This window comes from Diadema setosum, chromosome 6, assembly GCF_964275005.1.
Source record: "Diadema setosum chromosome 6, eeDiaSeto1, whole genome shotgun sequence".
NCBI lineage: Eukaryota > Metazoa > Echinodermata > Echinoidea > Diadematoida > Diadematidae > Diadema > Diadema setosum.
The window spans coordinates 14962654-14985949 of record NC_092690.1 but is presented as its reverse complement, the minus strand read 5'-3'; the positions used below and the strand labels follow the sequence as shown (position 1 = coordinate 14985949).

The following is a 23296-nucleotide window of genomic DNA, read 5'->3' as shown; positions in this document are numbered from 1 at the left end:
TTTTGGACTGAGCATTATTTTTGGATAATTCCAACCCCGGAATAGCAGGCACTCTGTGACGCTAGATTACTGCTAGAATCTACCAAGGTTTTTTATCAGTCGTACATCGCCCTAGCCTACGCACTGCGTAGACTTCTGATTGGACATTGACAGTAGTATGCAGTATCACATCAGGCTAGGCTATCTCCGTGGCGTAGGGAGCTAACCTCGCATTGGTCCCTACACTGACGTCTGAACCTGCCATCATTGCAGTACTCGTGCACAGCAGGGTCCCTTCTTGGTTTCAAGCTGTTTCTTTCGACGACGCGGGCGCCCAGCACGGCAGTGAACATCAGTGAACAGTGAATACCACCCTCCTAGTTTCATCGTCAGCGGCCAGAGTTTTCTTCCAAGATTCTACGGATGATTTCTAGCGCCTGTGGCTATCTAACTGTCGACGGGACTGCTACCGACATATCGACTACCGCGCTAGTGCTGGACTATCCTAGCAGGTAGCTTTTATTATTAGGTCTTAGATTTATACTTGGTACAACCATGTACTACAATCCATGTTTGTAAACAGCGGCGGCCTCCCGCTATATAAACAGTGCCTGTAGTTAAGCTGTAGGTTACCCAAAAAGTAACAGTCCCTGCTGGTTAACGTGCGTACTGTAGTGTAGGGCCTACAGTCTGTATACTGGTATAGGATAGGTTATCTAACGTTAGTCTATACTGTTTTAGTCTCAGTTTTGTCGGCCATTGTGATTAGAACATATGTACGTTAATGTTACAGTTTAAGCGGCGGCCTTCCGCTATATAAACAGTGCCACAGCTGTATACTTGTCAACCAGTTTTAAGGTTAAGCGGCGGCCTTCCGCTATATAAACAGAGCCACAGCTTACTTGTCAACCACAATTTAAAAACTCTGTAGACACGCTGTGTTTTCTCTGGATTTATTTTTGATGGCTGATGCCTCATAAATAAAAATGGTTTAAGCCAAATATCTTGAACAGTATACCGACCAGTACCAAAGCCTTCGTTTGCGTGGTGTAACATTTAGTGTAAAGCCTAGAAATCTACCTGTGAATCCCGTGATCAAAAGTGTGGGGTGAATGGGCATGTGGAGTCCTTGGATTTTAGTTGTTGTTTGTTTGTTTTTTTTTACTTTGAGCTGCACTGAGAAAACATTCATGTGAATGGTGTGTGTGTGTGTGAATTTATTGAAGTCAGTGATCAATACTTTTGGTTACGTTTCATCTGACATCACACACTCATTTAATACTTGCTAGGTATCTCATAGTACATCGAAATACAACAGCACCAAACCCCCTAAATCATATTACTTCATATTGATCTCCACAAGGTCATGCAGACGTGCAATGGCATAGATTATTGCTTATAATGAGCATTTCATTCAAGCTACCACAATTAGCCATGCAAAGCATATATGATAAGATATGAGGTGAGTGGGTTGAACTTAAAGTATTATTTTGTGCTAGTACAGTTATATACTAGTGTAGTTCTGTGGATGATGTGATACTATGTGATACTTGAAGTACTGTGGTACTAGCATGGAAGGACCGTGGTACCACCATGGAAGGACCGTGGTACCACCATGGAAGAACCGTGGTACTACCGTCTGGATGTACCGTGGTAGTACCGTGGATATACCGTGGTACTACCGTGGTAGTACCGTGGGATGTACCGTGGAAGTACCGTGGAAGTACCGTGGTAGTACCGTGGATGTACCGTGGATGTACCGTGGTACTACCGTGGTAGTACCGTGGAAGTACCGCGGTACTACCGTGGTACTACCATGGATGTACCGTGGTAGTACCGTGGTACTACCGTGGTACTACCGTGGTACTACCGTGGTACTACCGTGGAAGTGCTACCATGAAAGAATGGTACTCATGGCATGGAAGTACCATGGTAATGAATGGTACTACCGTGGTACAACCATGGTAATACTATGGTATTACCATGGTATTTTTACCATGGTAAATCCATGGTAAATGTACTGCCTTCATCTGTCAATTTACCATCCTATGGTAATACTATGGTATTACCATTGTAAAAGTACTATGGTAAAACCATGGTACTTTTTTATAAGGGTACTGGTACATTAAAAAAAAAAGGTAATGTTGTTGGCTGATAAGTTACCAGCCCTTTGACATATGAAATGCTTGCTGCATGTTTGAAAAACAAAAACAAAAACAGGTCCTACATATATGTAGACCTGTGTGAGGAGGCTTATCGCACAAGGAGGCCTACCAGTACTTCTTTCTCATTTCTCATATCACAGAGATCAAAAGGACCACACACTGATAACACTTGCATGTAGATCAATGGGAGACTCTTTCAAGAATATCATCATTTCATTTAACTATATAAAATGAGGCTTAATATCTCGAAAGGGTGTGGTGTGGAGTGCTCAACGCACCCGTTCGAGACAAGCCCCAACCCCTCCCCCCACCCCCCTTTGTCTCGAAAGGGTGCATTGGGCCAGAGAATGTTCGATGAACGCACCCATTCGAGACAACGGGGGGAGGGGGGGGGGGGGGTCTAGTCTCGAACGGGTGCGTTGAGCTAGTCTTAGAGGCCAGACTTTGTCCCCGTCATATTTCGTGAGGGGACTATGAAACAGGCTCTTTGCTCTGTACGCAGACAAATGTGTGGCAATTTCTTACACACACACACACAAATGCTACTTCTAATCGATTTTGATTGTTTTATCTGATAGGGCTTGCTGGGAGCTTCTAAACTTGACACATAATTCTGAAATTCATTAGGCCTTAAAATTTCTCCAAAAACATGAAAATGCTACTTTTAAAGACACGTACAGTGGATTTTCATTCTATTTGTTTTATCTGATAAGGGATTGTAGGAGCTATCAAATATCTACACAGAATTCTGAATTAATTATGTTACGGGTAATTTATGCTCGTCTCGAAAGGGTGCATTGAGCGCTCCCCTCCGCTCCACTCCGTGCCACACCCTTTCGAGATAAAGCCATAAAATGATGATACATGTGTGATGTACATCATGTATGTGTGGTTACTATACTCACACCAATGCTCAAATGAAAATGTGAATTCGATCCGTCTCTATTAGATTCTGTTCTTGATGAAACTTGTGAAACATCTTTACAATCTTCGACTGATATTGCTATTTGAAAGTCCTAAATTTCATTACTACCAGGTAGATTCCATCCTTGTTTCATCTCAATCACTTGCTTGTTGGCTAGGTTATACTGTATGTCTATATCACTTAATCCCCTGGAGCGCACATCAGTACTCTCTAGGTCCAGTTTACCTTTGGGAGCAGTGATTTTAAAAATGTTCAAGATATCACATTTGATGCATTATACGTGTAGGTCTGTGGTATCATAAAACATCCTACCATATTAATTTTTTTTTTTTCGCAATAAAGCCCAAAATACAAGGAGATATCAGTATTTTTCTCAATAAACCACAACTGTAGACGGTTTAGTCTTGAAGCATTCTTATTATAACTATTGTTCACATTTTGTGTATTTAACAATACTGAACATCGATTAATTGGATTCAGATTTTTACTGTGGCTGTTTCTATCCCCAACTCACATCTTAGAACTACAAGAAGTGTATTCACTAATGCTGGGTTTTTGTTTCATCTGCAAATGGTAAATTATGCCTTTAAACTGTTTCATTGTTGTTTTTGTTTGTTTCATTTTTTTATTTTTTTTTTTTTTTTACATGGGGGGGGGGGGGAGGGGGAGGGTGGTAATAGAATTATTTTCTGTTCCTGCAGGTTGGGACCAATAGAACTGTTTCACTCCTAACTAGGGCCTACAGACATTATACCATGTCTCATGCCTACAGTACAAGTCTCACACCCTAGTGATCCATCTCACACTCTGCCCAGCAATTATTTTCTCAAGCCTCACAGAAAAGGGGAGAAAAAAAACAAACAATGATAAACATTGAATGGAAAGCCCGCTATGATAACGTAAATGCTTTTGTTTTCTTTTTGCTGGCCACACGATACCATGGCTCTATCTTTCAATTTAGAGCTATTTACAATTCTAAATATAGGCTCTACTATAATCTAAGAGTCTCCAAAAATTGTGGAAACTATAGGCCTGGTAGCCACATTTGTCATATTCTTGACTTTAAAGGGGATGGCTAGTACCACGTAACTGATCAGTGGGAATCAGTGGGAATGCTGGGGGATGATTGTTCCAATTCTTGTGGGATTAATTTAAGAGTATCTATTGTTGTGTGAAAATTATTTGCTTCAGAATGGTCTCATATTCAAGTAATGTGCAGTTTAATGGTTCCAGGCTAGCATATCCATGCCTGTACGGAAATACATAATGTACTCTTAAATGAATCCCACAAAAATTGGAACATGATCGATCATCCCCATCATTCCCACTGATCAGTTACTAGCCATCCCCTTTTAATATCCCCCCTTTGTAGTGATGTAGGTCTGAATTTGTAAGACTACAGCAACCTTGTACATTGTGATCAATGCAGTATGTGCTTATTAATGTATTGCCATCACTTATGTAGTAATGCATGCAGTGTGTAGACACACACACCATGACCACTCAGTTGCAAGCAGACTGCAGACATGAGCAGATGTGTAGCACAATGCTACAGAATAAACAGCTATGCCACAGCATGAGTAACTCAACATTACTTCTGTATTGGTCAGCGATCTGTATGTCCAAGAGTTGGAGATTAGAACAAGATCTCTACATGGTGGCAACAAGTGGGATCTCAACTAACAAACATGGCTGATCAAATGCCCAGGATGGATTGGGAAGGCCCAAATGTAGCAGAGAACTTTAGACTGTTCAAACAAAGGCTGCAACTGTACTTTCAAGTGAAACACACTCCTGAAAGGGACAGAGTGCCCACATTGCTGTTATCAGTCGGCGAGCAAGGTTTGAAACGCTTCAATTGCTGGAATTTATCCGAACAGCAGCAAGCTGACATCAACACCATACTTGGTAAGTTTGAGGAGCAACTTGAGCCACAAGAGAACTTTCGTGTGTGTAGACTGAAATTATCGAAATTGAAGCAAAATCTGAACGAAAAGCTGGATGACTTTGTGAATAGATGCAGAGTTGTTGCGTCGAAGTGTGACTTTGCTGAGCCTGAAATGAATGAGCGCTTGATTGAACTGATTATTAACAGCACGCCAATCCCAGAATATCAAAAAGAGCTATTGACTAAGAGCAAGCAGTTCACATTGCACCAGGCATTACAGCTTGGGCGCACGTATGAGGCATCACAAGCGCATATTCAAGCATTGCAGTCACTGGAAGCTGAAGCCTCTTCAACGCTGACAGCAGCAAACATTGCGTCGATGGGCCTGAAACACAAGCAGGTTCAGAGGGAAACAGTCCCAGCTACCACATGCAAGAACTGTGGAGGTAGCCACATTAAAGACAAACAACACTGTCCAGCGGCACACATCACCTGTTATAGCTGTGGAAAAGTGGGGCATTACGCCAAAATGTGCCTGTCGTCAAAGAAACCTACCGCAAACAAAGTGAAATTCAGAGGCAATTACAAGCGTAGTTCATCACGTGGTGGAGCTAACAACGTGCGTCGTGATGATCGTCGAGATGATCGCCGTGGACAAGCAGTACATAACATGAGTGAATATGATGAATTTGCTTCTGCTCAGGATACTCGACAGCTTGATGACAAGACGTTTGACGTGATCAACAAACCAAAGACGAATTCAAATGCATCTAAGCGAGATGAAGTCGTCACAAGCTTGAACATTAGACTCCACAACCGCCCTGGAGTTTGCTGCACACTAAACGGTAAAGTTGACACTGGCGCACAAGTCAACACCTTGCCACTACGAACCTTCAGCAGGATGTTTCCTGAGAAAATGACAGCTGCAGGAACACCAGATTTAGGATGCCTCACCACATGCACATCAAATTTGACGGCCTACAATGGCACCCCAATCAAACAGTATGGAACAACAACAATTCCATGCCAACATGCGAATGGACCGTGGGTGGAGACAACATTTTATGTCGTAGAATCAGACGGACCTGTGATTTTCGGCCTGCACACCTCACTGCACTTTGGCCTTATCACGCTCCACTGCCCAGTGAGCATTGATATGCCTGTAGCAGATGTCAACTCATTGAAAACAGCCTACCCAGAGCAATTTGACCGTATAGGAGAATTCGAAGGAGAGCAACATTTAGTCGTCGACCCTAACATCCCAAGCCATAAAGATGCTCCGAGAAAGATGCCTATCGCACTAGCAGACAAGGTCAAGCATGAACTCGACAGAATGGTGGCACAAAGTGTAATCAGAAAGATCACCGAGCCAACAGAGTGGGTCAACTCCTTGACGTATGTGACGAAGAAAGATGGGTCAATCCGGATATGCCTTGATCCACGACACCTAAACAAGGCGCTGATCAGACCGAACTATCCTCACGCAACATTAGAGGAGCTGAACCACAAATTCCACGGAGCACAGACATTCTCAAAACTTGATGCGAAGTCAGGGTACTGGTCGGTGAAGTTGGACGTTGAAAGTCAAAAACTGACGACCTTTCAAACACCATTCGGACGATATGCATTCATGAGACTACCATTTGGACTCAACGTAAGCCAAGACATCTTCCAGCTTGAGATGGACCGTGTCCTAGAAGGATGTCCTGGTACTGTGTGTATTGCAGACGACATTGTGGTATACGGAGCCACTGAAGCAGAACATGATCGCAACCTGCTACACCTCATGAACGCAGCCAAGAAGCATGGCCTGACATTCAACTCGTCGAAGTGCAACATCAAGCAAAATAGGGTCACCTTCTTTGGTAATGTGTACACCAAGGATGGCATCAAACCAGACCCGGAAAAGGTCTCTGATCTTCAGTCCGTGCCAGCACCGACGTGCAAGACTGAACTCCAGCACTTCTTAGGCATGATGACGTATCTGTCGCCGTTCATCAAGGACTTCAGCACCAAGTCAGCCGAGCTAAGAGACCTGCTGAAGAAGAACGCAGACTTTCTGTGGGAAGTTCACCACCAACGAGCCTTCGAGAGCCTGAAGGATGAAGTATCAACGACTTCAGTTCTGCAGTATTATGATACCCAAGCCCCAGTATATCTGCAGTGTGATGCTAGTATGCGTGGTCTAGGGGCAGCACTCCTACAACGCGATGATCAACAGCACCTACGACCAATTGCCTTTGCAAGCAAGACACTCTCACCAACTGAGCAAAGGTACTCCTGTATTGAGAGAGAGCTGCTAGCCATAGTGTTCGGTGTGGAAAGGTTTCATACTTACCTGTATGGACGAGGATTCCACATCATAACAGATCACAAGCCCTTGATCCAAGTGACACAGAAACCACTAACAGTGGCACCAGCACGTCTCCAACGAATGCTTATTCGTCTTCAGGGCTACAACTTTGATGTAACATACCAACGAGGACAGGACAACACCCTCGCAGATGGGCTCTCACGTATGCCAAACGAACAGAACGCAGAAACCATCAACCTAGATGTGCGGGTGGACCTGGTTCAATTCTCCACAGAGAGAGCAGACGAGCTGAAACAAGCAACACGACAGGATCCAATCCTAAGCAGCCTGATGGAAGTGATCATCACTGGATGGCCGAACACCATCCAGGACCTGCCAACGGACCTGAGACCGTACTGGAACATCCGTAATGATCTCACCGTGGGAGACGGCCTTATCTTCAAGGACAACCGCGTGCTTATTCCCAAGCACATGCAGCCATACATCTTAGCGAAACTGCACATCAGTCACCTAGGTCAGCAGAAGACTAAATTACTCGCGAGAAACAGTGTGTATTGGGTCAACATCAACAGGGACATTGATAAACTGGTCCAGTCATGTGAAAAGTGTCAGTATCATCAAGCATCGCAGACATCTGAGCCTCTGATGCAGCATGAAATCCCCTCCAAGCCATGGGAAATCGTGGCGACTGATTTGTTTGAGTTCAACAACACCCAGTACCTTATCGTAGCAGACTACTACAGCAAATTTCCTATCATCAGGACACTACCTGAACCAGCCCCAAGCAGTGCGGTTGTAACAAAGATGAAAGGAATATTCTCAGAACATGGCGTTCCACGTGTGGTAGTGAGCGATAATGGACCACACTATGCCAGCCACCAGTTCCAGGAGTTTGCCAGGACGTGGAATTTCAACCACAACACATCTTCTCCACGACGCCCCCAAGGAAATGGCTTCATCGAAAGGCAGATACGAACAGTGAAAAACATGATGAAAAAAACAACCAATCTGCCTCTAGCCCTCCTACACTGGAGAATGACGCCGATCAACGAAAACCTGCCTAGCCCAGCAGAGCTGCTAATGGGTCGCAAGCTCCAATGTGACCTTCCTACCAGAGCTGTGAACAGTAACCCCAATGCTGACAACATACGGCAGCATCTCCAGCAACGCCAGAAAGAGCAGAAACAGCAGTTCGATCAGCATGCCAGGCCAGTGGGACTCCCACCGCTGTACAATGGTCAACCAGTGAGGGTACAGCATCCAGTAAACAAATGCTGGGAGCCAGCAACAGTGCATTCCAGAGCAGAAGAACCACGCTCATACGTCCTCCAGAGTCCCAACGGAAGATTATTCAGACGTAACAGGCAGCATATCAGGCCAGACTACACTAACCAGACTGATAGCAGGCCTGTGACCATAAGCAGATCCAGCGCAGAAGCAAGTACCCCGTTGCCTGGCAACCAGATCCCTGCGAGTGCAGCTCGCAGTCCGAGGAGACAACGTCAACCAGAAGTTGGCCATGCAGCATCATCTCATCGCCATGGTGCAACCAGCCCAGCAGCTGTGACCCCAGGAGCTGACAAACCATCGTCATGGCAACAGCAAACCCGCCCACAGCGTGAAACCCGTCTACCAGCCAGGTTCAAGGATTACAAAATGTAAAATTCACGCGAGGATCTAAGCTAGGTGATCCATATTATGATGTAACCATGTCATGATTGGAAATGGTGATCTATGCAGGATTCAGAAATCAAAGCATTATGTGTAACATGGTGTTTCCACATGTGTTAAGTCACACATGGATTCCTGAGTAGTTTTTTCTTTTTTTATGAAGATGTGCAGAAGTGAGTCGATATGCATCACCCAAATTGTTAACACAGGAATTTTATTTTCAGACATGTTCCAAATGAATAAGAAAGTTTTTTCGTGAAAGAAACAATAATTGTGAGGAGTCTGGGAAATGTTTTCGCATAATATGGTCGCATGATTAGAGTTGAGGGATCATTATTTGGATAGAAAGCCAATTGCGTTTGATATGTGCATATGTACACAAATGAGTCTTTATAGATCAATCTAACATTTGACATGATGTGTATGTTACATGATTATGTGACATGTACGTGACATACATGTATTGAGCGTATTTGACATGGTACCATAATATGTGAATGACGAAGGAGCATGAAATATGCTTCATCTGTATTGAGCACGTCACATCATTCATCCGCCAGCAATCCTGGAGCGGACTTCGCGACAACACATTCAATACAGCACTATTCCACGAAGGCCAGCCAGTTGAGGGTGGATGACACCAGCTATAGAATAGGGAACCTAGGTGGTAAAGACCTAGGATGAGGGTGTATGTTCTGGAACCTCTCCCCTCTTATTTGAGCTGTTATGATGATGAACTGCAAAGACTCACAGTTATGAATCTTATGAGACTCAATGAACAATGAAAAGAGTTTCAGAGATTTTGTTGATTTTTTTGTTTTTTTGTGTGTGTTGAAAAAAAAAAAGACAAAGATGTGTTCATGGTCTTTTGCAAAATAGTGATGAATGTTCTTTTTTATCTGGTCAACATGCAGATATGTACTCTGTGTATACGGCAGATGCATGCATGTTTGCTTGGTTTTGAAACGTTTATTGTTATACTTACCAGTTTTGTATGAATGGTAAGCATTACGCCCCTTTATAAAGACACTATGATGGCAACAGTTTGATTAAAAAAAAAAAATGGGTATGATATAAAGTAACAGTAAATCAGAGAGATAGCTCATGATTAATTTGTATTGTGTTATTCCTTTTGGTACACGGATACTTCTGTCGTAGATTATCTTGAATTATTAGGAAAGGCAGAGGCCTACAAAGTGTAACAACACAGCCTTTTACATTGGTTTGCAAATTTTTGGAGTTTTATGCAAGTATTGTGTATATGGTGAATGGGGGACAAGAATTGGATAGCATTACTGATATGGTACAAACTGAAACACATCAAGTAGCGGTTTCACAGACATAATGTGTATATTGTACCGGTATATCAATATAGACAAGTGCACATTTCGTTCAATCAGTTATGATTTTGTAGTTTTGTGGAGTTGAGCGACAGTGTGTAAGAAGTTTTGAAGGTTAATGTGAGTACAGTTTTAATAGGGCATGTTTGTATTGATTGAACTGACAGTGTAACAAGACAAGTTGAATTTAAACATGGCTCATAATAAGCCAAGCCAAGTTGCATGCGTTGGCTACTGTTATGTTAGTTGAGGTTGGAAAGTTTCCATAGAATTTTGAATTATACAAAGGGTTATCGACAATATGAGGCATGGCAACAACAAAACTCATTACCCACGTGCGACAGTATGAACATGGTGAAGCAGTTGTACTGTAATAACGGATACAAAGAAAAGTTTTTTAGATCAGTAGACAATGATCAATCAATGCTACTTCTTTGGTGGAAAGGGAGATGTAGTGATGTAGGTCTGAATTTGTAAGACTACAGCAACCTTGTACATTGTGATCAATGCAGTATGTGCTTATTAATGTATTGCCATCACTTATGTAGTAATGCATGCAGTGTGTAGACACACACACCATGACCACTCAGTTGCAAGCAGACTGCAGACATGAGCAGATGTGTAGCACAATGCTACAGAATAAACAGCTATGCCACAGCATGAGTAACTCAACATTACTTCTGTATTGGTCAGCGATCTGTATGTCCAAGAGTTGGAGATTAGAACAAGATCTCTACACCCTTGTTTGAAATCTGTTGGGTAAAAATGCTTACAATGAATGATCTTTCAGGACCATCTTCCCATAACAAATTGAATGGGGATTACACAGTGTACCATAGTCTTGATGCAATTAAAGTTGCGTGATTAAACACTATATGCATCCCAAATTGCACAATTTTTAATCCCAAAATGCAAAAAGGTCTAGAACCATGGCAGGGCTGCCAACACTGGAAACTAGTTGAGGAGTGAGACTTCCATAGGCCAATGCTATAATTTAGGAGTCAAAATGAGTGAGATCAATAGAAATGCATGCAAAAAATGAAATAAATTGTTAGAGTGAGAAAGGACCAAAATGCGTGAGTCTCACGCTCAATGCGTGAGAGTTAATTGGCAGCCCTGCCATGGGAGCCCCCCCCCCCCCCCCACGCTTCGCTCACTGCAGATACTCACTCCTGTTGTTGACAGAAATAATGCGCATGCTCCTATATAGTTAAGTGCATGCATTAGCACTGCAGTTTATTTGTGGTAAAATCTGGATACTTGCAGCTAGCCCAGAAACAAAGGCCTACCAGTGGTGCTTATGAATAATTTGCCCCTCTCCACCCCCCACCATACATCAGTCAACACCTTCATACAGTTTTAATGACTATAGTGATTTATTTTTTTTTTACTTCTATTTTTTTTTTAAGCAACACAACATCTTCAATTCATTCTTGTTGGGGTCTGTCTGTGTAGCAGCATGGTCAGTATAAAAAAAAAAAAAATGGGATTGTAACTCATAATAATTAATACCTTGAGTGGCTATTTGTATAGTGCACAAGCCCCGGCCCACCTTTTGGTGCTCATCAGCTAGTGGCACTTCAGAAAAAAGGAAAGAAAATATAGGGCTTACATGTAGGCCTCTAAACATGATATCTAGGGAAGAATAAACATTGTACTTTGAGGCAGCCCCAAATTATGCTAAATTGCCATTAAAAGAAAGAGGAAAAAACAAGAATTTTTCCAGCAATTGGGCTGGCAAAATAAATAAATAAATAAATTGAATAAAAATAATAATAATAACAATAATAATAATAAAAGCTCACAGTCTTTTGGGCTCCCATAAACATCTCGACAAATCGGCCGACTAGGAAAATTTTTTTTTTAATGTAAAAAAAAAAAAAAAAAAAACTTCACATTTTCTTGGCTCCCAATTATCTCGCCAAATCGGCTGAAAAGCAAGCAAACAAACAAAGCGTATCACCCTAATACACACACCTTACATAGATCCAGTTTCTGTGCAATTATGCTAGAAATATGCTAAAAAGAGCCAAATTATACTAGATGCTGAAGCGGCATGATTATGCCAAATCTGGCAACGTTGCTGCTGCTGTGGGATGCCCCTGCACGTACCTGCACCTGCAGACAAGAAACGACGGGTCTGCTGCTCCTTGTGCGTGGAGCGGAGCTGGCAGAGTGCTAGTGCTAGTACTGTAGTAGATTAGGGGGGATGAAGTTTGACAACCTTGCGCTGTTGGTGGAAAAACTTTGGAGAGGTTTCCACACTATCTTGACTTGCTTGCTAAAACTTTGACCCGCACCCCTGCCATTCGAATGGATATTATCCGGGGCGGTCCATTTTAGCACCCCTATGATCTAGTCGCAGCCCTTCAACAGCCTAATCAAGCGCTACACGATTATGGAAACCAACAACTGCTACCACTGTGCGGAATAGGGGGCTTTCTCTCGTGATGATGCGCTGACCCGCCATGGCCCTTGTAAAACGCTATCGCTTTGGACACTACATGGTCGAAGTAAACCAAACATTGAGGGGCAAGACGAAAACATCTTAGCTCTTTAAAGAAATTGCAATATTCAAATAATTGTCATCACAATTACATCGAGACTGTTTCTGCAAAAAAATGAGAATCTACATCAACAACGGCCCATGACATGAACCAATAACATAACAACATTGAGCGATTTTCGCGCACGTTCAAGCTCGCCATTTTGAAATAAACAAAACTCCCCCACAGCGAAAAATGATATGTCTAAAAAGGCACAAACTGGCAGGTATTTACGAAGTACTGAAGCTTTGTGCTTAAAGAGATTGATCATATAATACTTTAATAACAATCTTTATAGTAATATATCCTAAACGAGGCTGATATTTGCTAAAATTAACGTGCAGACAAAGCTGCGACACGGGTCGAAAAATATATTTTGGGAGGGTCAGTACATTTTACCTGAGCGTTATATTACGTGCCCGATACGACTTTTTCTCTTCAGTCACAGCACAAATGGTTATAAAAAGACAGTGATACAATGGTATTAAATCACTCCTATCCAGTGACAGGCCACACAAACCGAGTCATTACACAAGATATCATGAATTTCGTAATATTCTGCTTACCCGTCACCTCTCTCTTGGGCAGTTGCGCCAGATATGCAGTTGTTCGGCTCTCTGTGATACCGCTTAGATTATTGGTTGTATCATGCCACAATAGCTCGCGTTTATCTTGCAAATTTATTCATAAAAGAAGGAATTAATGTGGAGTAACTTTACTACTGCTAGCTTTGACAACAATATTCGTCTCAAAAATACTAATATCAGACGCTATTCTACATGCGAATTCGTATAATTTCATTGTATTCATCAAAATCGGCATGGAATCACGCTGATATCAGGTCCCATTATTCAGCCAATCACAATGCAGGTTTCTCAGAGATGACATCGGTTGGGTTGCTCCAAACTGCTCATGAATATTAATAGGGAATATTCTTCACAGCGCGGAAGACACCTTGTCAAGTGTGAAGTGGGTGCTTCGTAAAAAAAGTGTAGTAGACTTGTCGTTTTTTAATGAGTTATCTTTAGAGAATAAAAGTTGTGATTTAACGATTTCACAGCCATGGAGGGCTTTTCTCTTTTTCCTTTTTTTTAAACGTTTCTGACGACTTCGATTGCATTCTGATAAGGAATAAGAATAACCAATGTATAATAGGCCCTATTGTAAATTCTTGGACTCTCTTTCACCTGCACACAAATCATTTCATTTAGTTTTCAATGTATTACACCTGTCGTATACTAGCTTCACTCCCATTGCCTTGTTCAATGTCATTTCTGCAAATGGTCATTACAGTAATACACGTATATACAAGTTTATGAAATTCTAGAAAGTTTCCCATATTTTCTTTGTTCTTGCATTTTGGTCAATCCCAGACATGTACAATTTCTACACATTGTTATATGTGGGTCTCTGGACCTTGTGTGTGATCTATGTACCTTACACAGACGCTTCAAGCACATTAGATGGACAAAATTATTAGTAGATACTATACACTGTACAGTGTATACCACATTACTTCAGACCATCAATGGCGACAGTTATACAGTGTACATGTGAATGACAGCTCTCCAGGGCTTTATGTACCAATATGCTATCACTCAGATTGTGCAATATATGTATATACATGTAGTCGAGATCGAGACTTTCACAAATAGTAGGTACTTCAGTGTCCAGCTCTAGGTTATTTGCTCACACCAATGGTTGAAAATTGAAATAATGAGGTGGGGTATGACAATCTTTGTCAGGTATGTAAAAACAAACAAAACATTCCCTGTCTCTTCGTGCTCTCTCTCAAAGTTGCGGATAGAGTCAACTTATTCAGCTTTTTTATGTACATGTACATGTATTGTATTTGAAATTTGGCACATGTGACTGATGTGATGTGCAAGTGATGTGTACATTTTACCTTTTGTGAAATTTGAATTATTAGTTGTATGGTAACAGTTTTTTTTTTCTGTCTCAGTGTCAAGAAGTCTGTTGCCATGTTGACAGCATACTTCTCATTTTTCTTTACATTTTTAATAAAGCAACCTTATTATGGCTTGGGCTGGTACCCTCACTGATTTGTTTTGAGATTTGTCACATGTGCATGACTGCCGTAACGTTTTTAATAGGACTAAAAGGCATCATTGTGCCTGTATTTTTTGTTTTGTTTCACTTTTTAGCTTTGCCAAGAAAGTTAGATTTGTTTGTTATCATGTCTATATATAATTGCTCATTCAGAGTACTGAAATAATCTGTCTTTATGATTGTTTACACATAAATGTGCAATTCAGCCTTTGGCTGCCACCTACACTTTTTTAATAAAATCTGTTCAATCAAAAAAGTCAACCTTGCTTTAGAGTGACTCCCGTTATACCGAAGTCCTTGGGACTGGCAGCTTTCTTCCGTTATATCACAATTTTGTTATAACCGAACAAAAAAAAAAAAAAAAACAAAACAAAACAAATAAAAACAAAGAGTGGATGATGTTGCAGCCCAATTTTTACTTTGTTGTAACCAGAATTTTCTTGTAACCGTGTTTGCTATAACTGGAGTGCACTGTAATCGCCTAAGTCGTAAATCTTTTCAAGTCCTCTTCTCTTCACATTCTATCGATTTTAATCCCCCATAAGTCAAATTTTCTCTAAGTAGAAGCTCTTTCTTCAGTCCAAATACTGTAGATTCAACTTAGGCAAGGTTAACGGTACTAACTTTATGCATACTCCATATCTTGTACTACACTCACACAAACACACATGCACACACACATGCTGCATACAAAACAGTCGCATCAAAATGCTGCCCTGAGAGCAATCAGGGAGCCATGGAGTAAGGGGACACATGTGTACAAGTACCTGTATTACATGTATTTCAATATTGGAAGTACAGTACAAGTACCGGTACATGTAATTCCCAGAGAGCTTCAAACCTCTTGCCCGGAATTGAAGAAATATAAAGTTCCTAATAAATGCAGCCTCCTGTGGAAAATTACAGGCTACAGAAGTCGTTCTTCCACCTCCCTGATCACAAGGAGACTTGGCAGCTCTGTACACCACAAAGAAATACAATACACAAAGTACTCATCAGTCAGTGGGATATTATTTAAAAAGCATAATTTATTATGAAAGTACAAAGTCTGTTGTATGGTATAGTTTGCATCATGTAGAAAACATGCAGGGTCAAATACAATAACTAGATGTACAATTACAAACTGTACATTTATACCTGAATAATCTAGTAGTTACACAGTACATGTATTGTTCAATTTCAGAAAAACAGCTATGTCACACACACTATAAAAATACTTACATCGTATTTGAAGTAGAAAGGCTGCCTTAACTTCAGGCTGGAAGATTGTAATTGATAGTTTGCAGTGTTGGTGTATTCCTTTTTTTTTTTTACACACATTCCTAAAAATATTCATTCATATAAATGGCTAAACATACAAATTCACTGTTGTGCATACATTAGAATGGCAATAAATACTTGGGTCTAAGACCCTTTATATGATACATCTACGTAACAACAAAAAATAACTTTCTCAAATCTCAATATTCATCAGTAAATTCTATCATTGTGTAACAGTGCACAATGTAATGACACATATATTATTTGAGGTAAACAGATATGACAATCAGCAAGAAACATCTACATTGGGATAAGCACATTTCTAGATGGCCCATATAGGGGGGTAAATTATCTTTTGTAAGCTACCATTACTGTCTATGTCTCCAGCGGCAATCACATACAATTAGGACTCATTTCTAGCTAGAAACAGCAGCAATTCCCACATAGTATCTCACATAGAAAGGCAATTCATATTCAGAGAAAATGAGGGTACACAACAGATTTTGAAGAAGGCCAATTCAATTGACTGAAAATACAGTCTTGTGCCTACATACATTAGCAGTCTCTCAGACTCTACATGAGACTGCCGCTGCCAAAATGTGTGGCAACTTAACAGACCAAGAAACCTGTAAAACCACGCAGGAGAACTCTCACTAAGGTAAAAATTGACTGAACAATCACATCATTCTAAAGATTGTAACAAGACCAGCCTCCTGCATAATGACAATGTACTCTAATATTTTGCATTGGCCCTAACACAATGTATAAGAAAATACAGGCATACGAAATAGCAGTTGTCTAACATTCAGTATATATATCTATAAACAAATATTGACTGGCAACTCATGCACTTAACAGGCACTGTTTCTTCACAGTTCTGTGGAAAAAACAAAACAAAAACAGACCCACTATTATATCTAGGAATCTACTAAGTCAGTCAAAAGAAATTGATACAAAATTTCACATTGGCACACACATAAACGCACTATTTTTCATATTCCAAAATACTGGGCTTCAAAACGGATACTGACACTAATTATGAGGAATGAAGACTTAATACTTTGAATGCATTCATGTAGATCATTTCAAAATATCATATAGTCTATACATGAATGATAAGCAGAGTTCAACTGAAGGTAAAACAATATGCCATCTAATCCTCTGATCATCACATCATGAGTTTTACTATCTTGCTTTCAGGCACTTTCCAGATGCTTTAAGTCATGAAAACTACAAGGTTTGTAACTTTATTAATCTTGTAAATATTTTGATTCTGTATGATTGATTTGTTGATTTGATCAATAAAGACTTTAAAGGAAAAAAAAAATCAAAACACAAACATAAGGCAAATATTTACAAAACAGCCTGGTATATTTTGAAAACTGTAAATTTGTCATTACATGTATCACTAAAGTCGCACCACTTATACAAATGAATTTACATTTGTGTGCCCAACTTCTGTATCAACAAGGCACTCAACTTATTCTTTTCAGTAGAAACAATGATAACATTTTCCCCATGAGGAAGACTGCATACACTGTATTTGATAAGACTTTCATTAAAGCAAAACAGCTACAGACTATGTGAAAAGTATTTAATTGTTAGAAAAAAAAATACATGTACTCACACTTTCAGCACTTGCAGTTTCAGCGCTGACATTCTGCAATGCATTTTTGTGCTTTCTGATTTTAACATGCTCAGCTGATAGAAGAGGCAACAAGGTAAAGTCTTGACTCATGCAAAATATCATTCAAATTTTTACCATACATTTATAACAAATAAAATTCACGAATAAATAAAAAATGTTCCATTCTACAAGATCTCATATTTGTATAGAAAAAAAAAATGGATGCAACGGTCAGTTCCATGCAGGCCTAGGATAGTTAGAGTGAGCCTGTATTGTCACAGCAGAAGGCCTATGGTTTAATGAGCATAATTTTAAATCAATTTTGTAAAAACTTTGAAAACTTATAAAAATAAATGTACATCAATGGTTTCTTTATAAAATTTCATGCAAAATCTCAACAAGTTCTAATATCTTTGGATTCTGAATATAAAACAGCAGAGGAATTGTTTGGATCTTGCATTTAACCTCTTGCTACACATTATGTAATGAGAAAGGTACGGTAAATGAGCAGACAGCAAACACTTTTTATAATACTGCTCTAGGTATACACATCTAAGTCACAATTAAATCTTTTGTAGGCATTAATACTTTATATCATATCAAAACCTCATAGATTTTCAATGATCTCCTGTGAAAATTGAAATGACTAAAAAATAAAAAACAAAAGAATACATCCCTGCGATGCAGCTTCCCACTGGTGGACAGGGAGTCTTTTATCCCCCTTTTTTTTAACAGCCTTTATCACAAAATGAAAAAAAAAAAAACAACAACACTTGGCTCTAGGTCATGCCTAGATGGAAGGCAGTCCTTACAAAAAAAAAAAAACCAAAAAACCCCCCCCCCCCCAAAAAAAAAAAAAAAAAAAAAAACTCCTTGGGTCCACAGTGCCTCAATTATATCACACAAATTTAGAAGTTGCTTAGAATTTGATATTTTTCGAAATAATCTCTATCAGCATACAGTGACAGAACTAAAACGGTATCACAAAGGAACAGTTCAAGTATTGCAGTGGTACAGTGTAGGACTGAAACACCAATATCACTTACAAGAACAATATTCAGAGAACCATGGCATGAATCAGGTGTTTGGCACGTAAGAAGCTGAGACACTTTGCAATACTTCTTAATAAATATAGTTTTCATTTGTACAATACTGCTTTTTAAATGTGCCTCATCAGTAGACAAGTGCAGGAAAATTGTATTGTTGGCTCGAAGCTGAATAATTACATGGCATGGAAGCAAACTGTGAGGTTAACACATCATATTGAAATTCATGGACCTAAAACAGATGAGCACCAAATGAGGTAGAGAAGGAAAATACATAATGAAACACTCCATCTGCAGCTGCCTTAATAGATATGGCTGAATTGTATCATTGTTGCAGTGTAGCAAGAGCCAAATCTCATGAGTCTCTCAAATTAACTCGCTATATCATATGAGCAGTGCCATTGACATGCCGGTTAGAAAAAAACTGTTTCACACATCTTCTCGCAATAACAAAATCTCATTAAATCAGTATTCGCTACAATAGTTTTGCCTGTAGTACAATGGGAATCAACAGAACCTTTCAGTTCTATATCTAACAAGGCAAGTGCCAAAATGTGTCTCGCCCATTCACGTAAAAGAAATTAATGTTTTTCTAACTCCTGGAAGTTCATTGACCCCGCCTATGACATTTGATCTTGTGGTGACCTTCAACTCCCCAAGGGACACTTACGTGTACCATCCAAGTTTAGTCACAAACGGATATATGGATCGGAAGTTATGAGCCATAATTGAAACAAATCGTAAAAACGTAACATTGGTCCCTAAAAGTTTGTTGACCACTCCCTGTGACCTTTGACCCTGTGAGGAACTTCAACTCCCTAAGGAGCATTTACCATTCAAGTTTGGTCACAAACGGACATAGGGATCAAAAGTTATGAGCCATAATCGAAACGTGCCGTAAAAACTTAACATTGGGCCCTAAAAGTTTGTTTACCCTTGTCTATGACCTTTGACCTTGTGACGACCTTTAACTCCCCAAGGGACATCTACCATCCAAGTTTGGTCACAAACGGACATAAAGATCAAAAGTTCTGAGCCATAATCAGACGCTGCAGGCAATCCCTTAGTCTCCTGTAGAAAACTTAACATTGGGCCCTAAAAGTTTGTCGACTCCTGTCTGTGAACTTTGACCTTGTGATGGCCTTCAACTCCCCAAGGGATATCTACCATCCAAGTTTAATCGCACATAGATATGTGGATCAAAAGTTTTAAGCTATAATCAAAAAACAAGTTTTGAGCCATTATCAAAATGTGCCGTAAAAAATTTGTTGACCACTGTGACCTTTAACCTTGTGGTGACCTTCAACTCCCCAAGGGACATCTACCATCCTAGTCACAAACGGACATACATGTATACATCTAAAGTTATGAGCCATAATCGAAATGTGCCGTAAAAGCTTAACATTGGGCCCTAAAGTTTGACCCCTGCCTGTGACCTTTGACCTTGAGGTGACCTTCATGTTTGGTAAAATGTGTAACTTTGTATAACTACTCTTCCCTCCAAGTTTGATTGAACATGAAGTCCTCAGTAGAGAGTTATTCAGGTTTTTGTAGCGTTACGGACAGACGACGGACGGACAACAGACGGACAGACGCTGCAGGCAATCCCTTAGTCTCCCCTCACCTCCGGTGGGCTCGACAAAAATTCAACTGTATGTGGTCCCACACTCGAGGGAAAATAGGCTTGATTAACTGCCCCCCCCCCCCCCCCCACTGTTTAGTGACTGCAGGCTCCTTCTAGACCTAACTGAGGCTATACTAATAGCTTTAGATTTGTATAGATCTCTTCATGCATGGCTTACTTTGTATTTCTTAACCTGGTTCAAATTAGAAATGGATTTCCTGCACTAAAATACTTTACCACTAGAGTTTATTGCAATCCTCAAACACTTGGTAAATCTGCAGAAAACAAACACAAAAACTTATGCATGACTTTAACCCATTGAGGATGGGCTGATTTTGCTACAACACGCAGGTGTCTACACCAGCCCAAGTATACTCGGGACTCGTCTTCAACGGGTTAATGCAAAGGTACCAGTACAGAAAGAAAGCCTGGAGTGTAGGGTGAAGACACTACATATTTCATTCAATGTTATTTCTTACCGAGTCCCACATCCTCCAGCTTCACATATCTTCACACAAATAGTCATAAATATATCAAACTATATACTGAACACTTTTTTCTTCTTTTATAAAACAAACAAACATGAGCACACATAACAACAAACCTGATCTCCTGGTCTGTCAATAGATTTGGCCAGGGCTGGAATCATCATGACATACACTATTCAGACATTCGATGAGACACAGTAGGGCCTACACCGTATACCGGTACTGTAAAACCAGAAATGTTCGCACGTACAATGTATTCTAATTTTGTGATTTTCGCGACAGCCAAAATTCCTGTGATTAAAATGCATGTGATTAATATGCATTGAATGCCAGTGGCAATTCGCAAAAAAGACTGCGCTCTTATTCCTGGAAATTTCATGTTGCGAAAGAATCTTGCTTTACAGTACCTATAACAAATATAATGGGAAAAATATGTCACACATGTATAGAATGCAAATGAACATCATCAGCACAGTACTTTGAAATATCAAAGAAAAATATTCAAAGAAAAATACTGATATGCTCAACATTAACATTAATGAAATACCCAACTGGAGTCGACTTTGATAAGTGTACGAGTTATTTGTGGTTTTTAAATGTTCCCTGGTGGGCACAAACTGAAAAGACATTCCTTTCACATGACATTCACCTTGATAAACAAGGGGTCAAATAATGAATGAAAAATAACAAACTTCTGGCATTATTTCAATTCATGAGTATAAAAACTGACAAAAGTATAAAGTATACCAAGAGTCAAACAGAACTGTGATCACAGCTGGGACCCGCAGCATATCACATCAGAATTATTAAGAAGTACTCATTCTCAGATTTTGAAGTAATTTCCAGTTATTGGCTGTGCATGCAGTTCAGACAGATAACAATTCCTATTGGCCATACACAGTTGGTTTTGTTATCTGTACTGGAGTTAAACTATTTTTCAAGACCTGTTAGTACCTGTACAACAAACCCAGTGCTTCAGGATAAAGAGTCCATCACGTTTTATAGGTGGATTTTCAGGGAAAAGTTAAGTGATTGGATCCCAGCGGTTAACTACAGCCTGTATGCACCCTTTGCCTCCCTTGTGTCGCTTCATGTGGTGGCTCTGCTTGAAAGCCTTGCCACAGACATCACACCTGTAAGGGCGGAGGCCAAGGTGCCATCGTTCATGCTTACGCCGTCCATTCTTAGAGGCAAGGAGCTTGGGACAGTGCTGACACTTGTAGCGCGGACCCTCAGGTGTCATAACAACTTCTTCGGCACGGGATGACTTGGTCATGTTAGTCAAGAAAATGTTGTGTTTTGATTTCATGTGGACCTCCAGAGGGTGGGGGTGGATGAAACTCTTGGGACAATGGGTACAGGAGAAGGGTTGCATCCCAGTATGCAGGCGCATGTGAATAGCCAAGTTCTGCTTGCTTTTGTAGAACTGGCCACACACTTCACACTGTACAGGACTTGCCTGGTTATAGCCATCTTTAGACTGCAAATTGCTTTGAGTTACACTACTAGTACAAGAAAAGTCAAGTGGTCTTAGATTTTCATCTGATACAGAACTCTCTATGATGTCACCCTCATTTGAATCAGAACGATAATGTGCCATGAGCTCTGTCATATCAAAGACTTCACCATCCTCAACATCTGATATCTCCTGTATGGGGCTCACACACTGCGCACTGCCATTAACCCCCATTTGCTTTTCGGGCTCAAGTTCACTTTCTGCCAAAGTGCTGCTTGCTAGACATTCTCTCTTTTCTTGACATCCTTCATTGGTGTGATCTGTTCTATTTGCATACTTCTCGACTACTTGAGTGCCTTTAGGTTCATCTGGAAATACACTCTCAGTTTTGTTGCCAGCTGTGGCTATTCTGCTACATGTATATTCTACACTCTGTGTATGTCCTGGTATGGCACGGGATGTTGAGTTTTCTCCATCACTTGATTGTTCCTTGGATATTGCTTTCAGCTTCTCTGTGCTTATGAGTCCTAGAGCACTTGGCATGTCCAACAGTTGAGGTGTGTTAGTCACTGGCAATGTAGCCAAGTTGTCATTTGCATCCAAAAGTTCTTGTTGGTAAGTCGTTGCTTTCTTTGCAGGGTTCACCAAATGCAATGGGGTTAAGGGTGCAACGGCTGCATGTGATCCTTGATTTTCCTTGCATGGCACACTCACTAGCTGAGATCTTAACAAACCTTGCGACGGCTTACATTTTGTCGACCGTTGGTGCTTCTTCAAATGCTGACGCTGTTTGAATGTACTTCCACAGTTGTTGCATCGGTGTGGTCTCAGTCCGAGATGCCACCTCTCATGTTTTCTTCGCCCTGATCTTGACATCAACAATTTTTTACAGTAATG

General features: G+C 40.5%; 2 protein-coding genes across 2 annotated transcripts in view; both read right to left on the bottom strand.

The window, feature by feature from the left end:
* Nucleotides 1-12500, bottom strand: part of LOC140229437 (PR domain zinc finger protein 10-like) — a 39886-nt gene extending 27386 nt beyond the window's left edge. The window contains exon 1 of the mRNA XM_072309688.1: nucleotides 12395-12500. The gene's annotated coding sequence lies outside the window, so the exon portion shown is untranslated. The remainder of the gene's footprint in view (nucleotides 1-12394) is intronic.
* A 9037-nt stretch (nucleotides 12501-21537) lies between these two features.
* Nucleotides 21538-23058, bottom strand: LOC140229439 (uncharacterized). The gene has a single exon (XM_072309690.1). It carries the CDS (start codon nucleotides 22940-22942, stop codon nucleotides 21968-21970), a length of 975 nt encoding a protein of 324 aa, XP_072165791.1. The 5' UTR covers nucleotides 22943-23058; the 3' UTR covers nucleotides 21538-21967.
* Nucleotides 23059-23296: the final 238 nt, after the last annotated feature.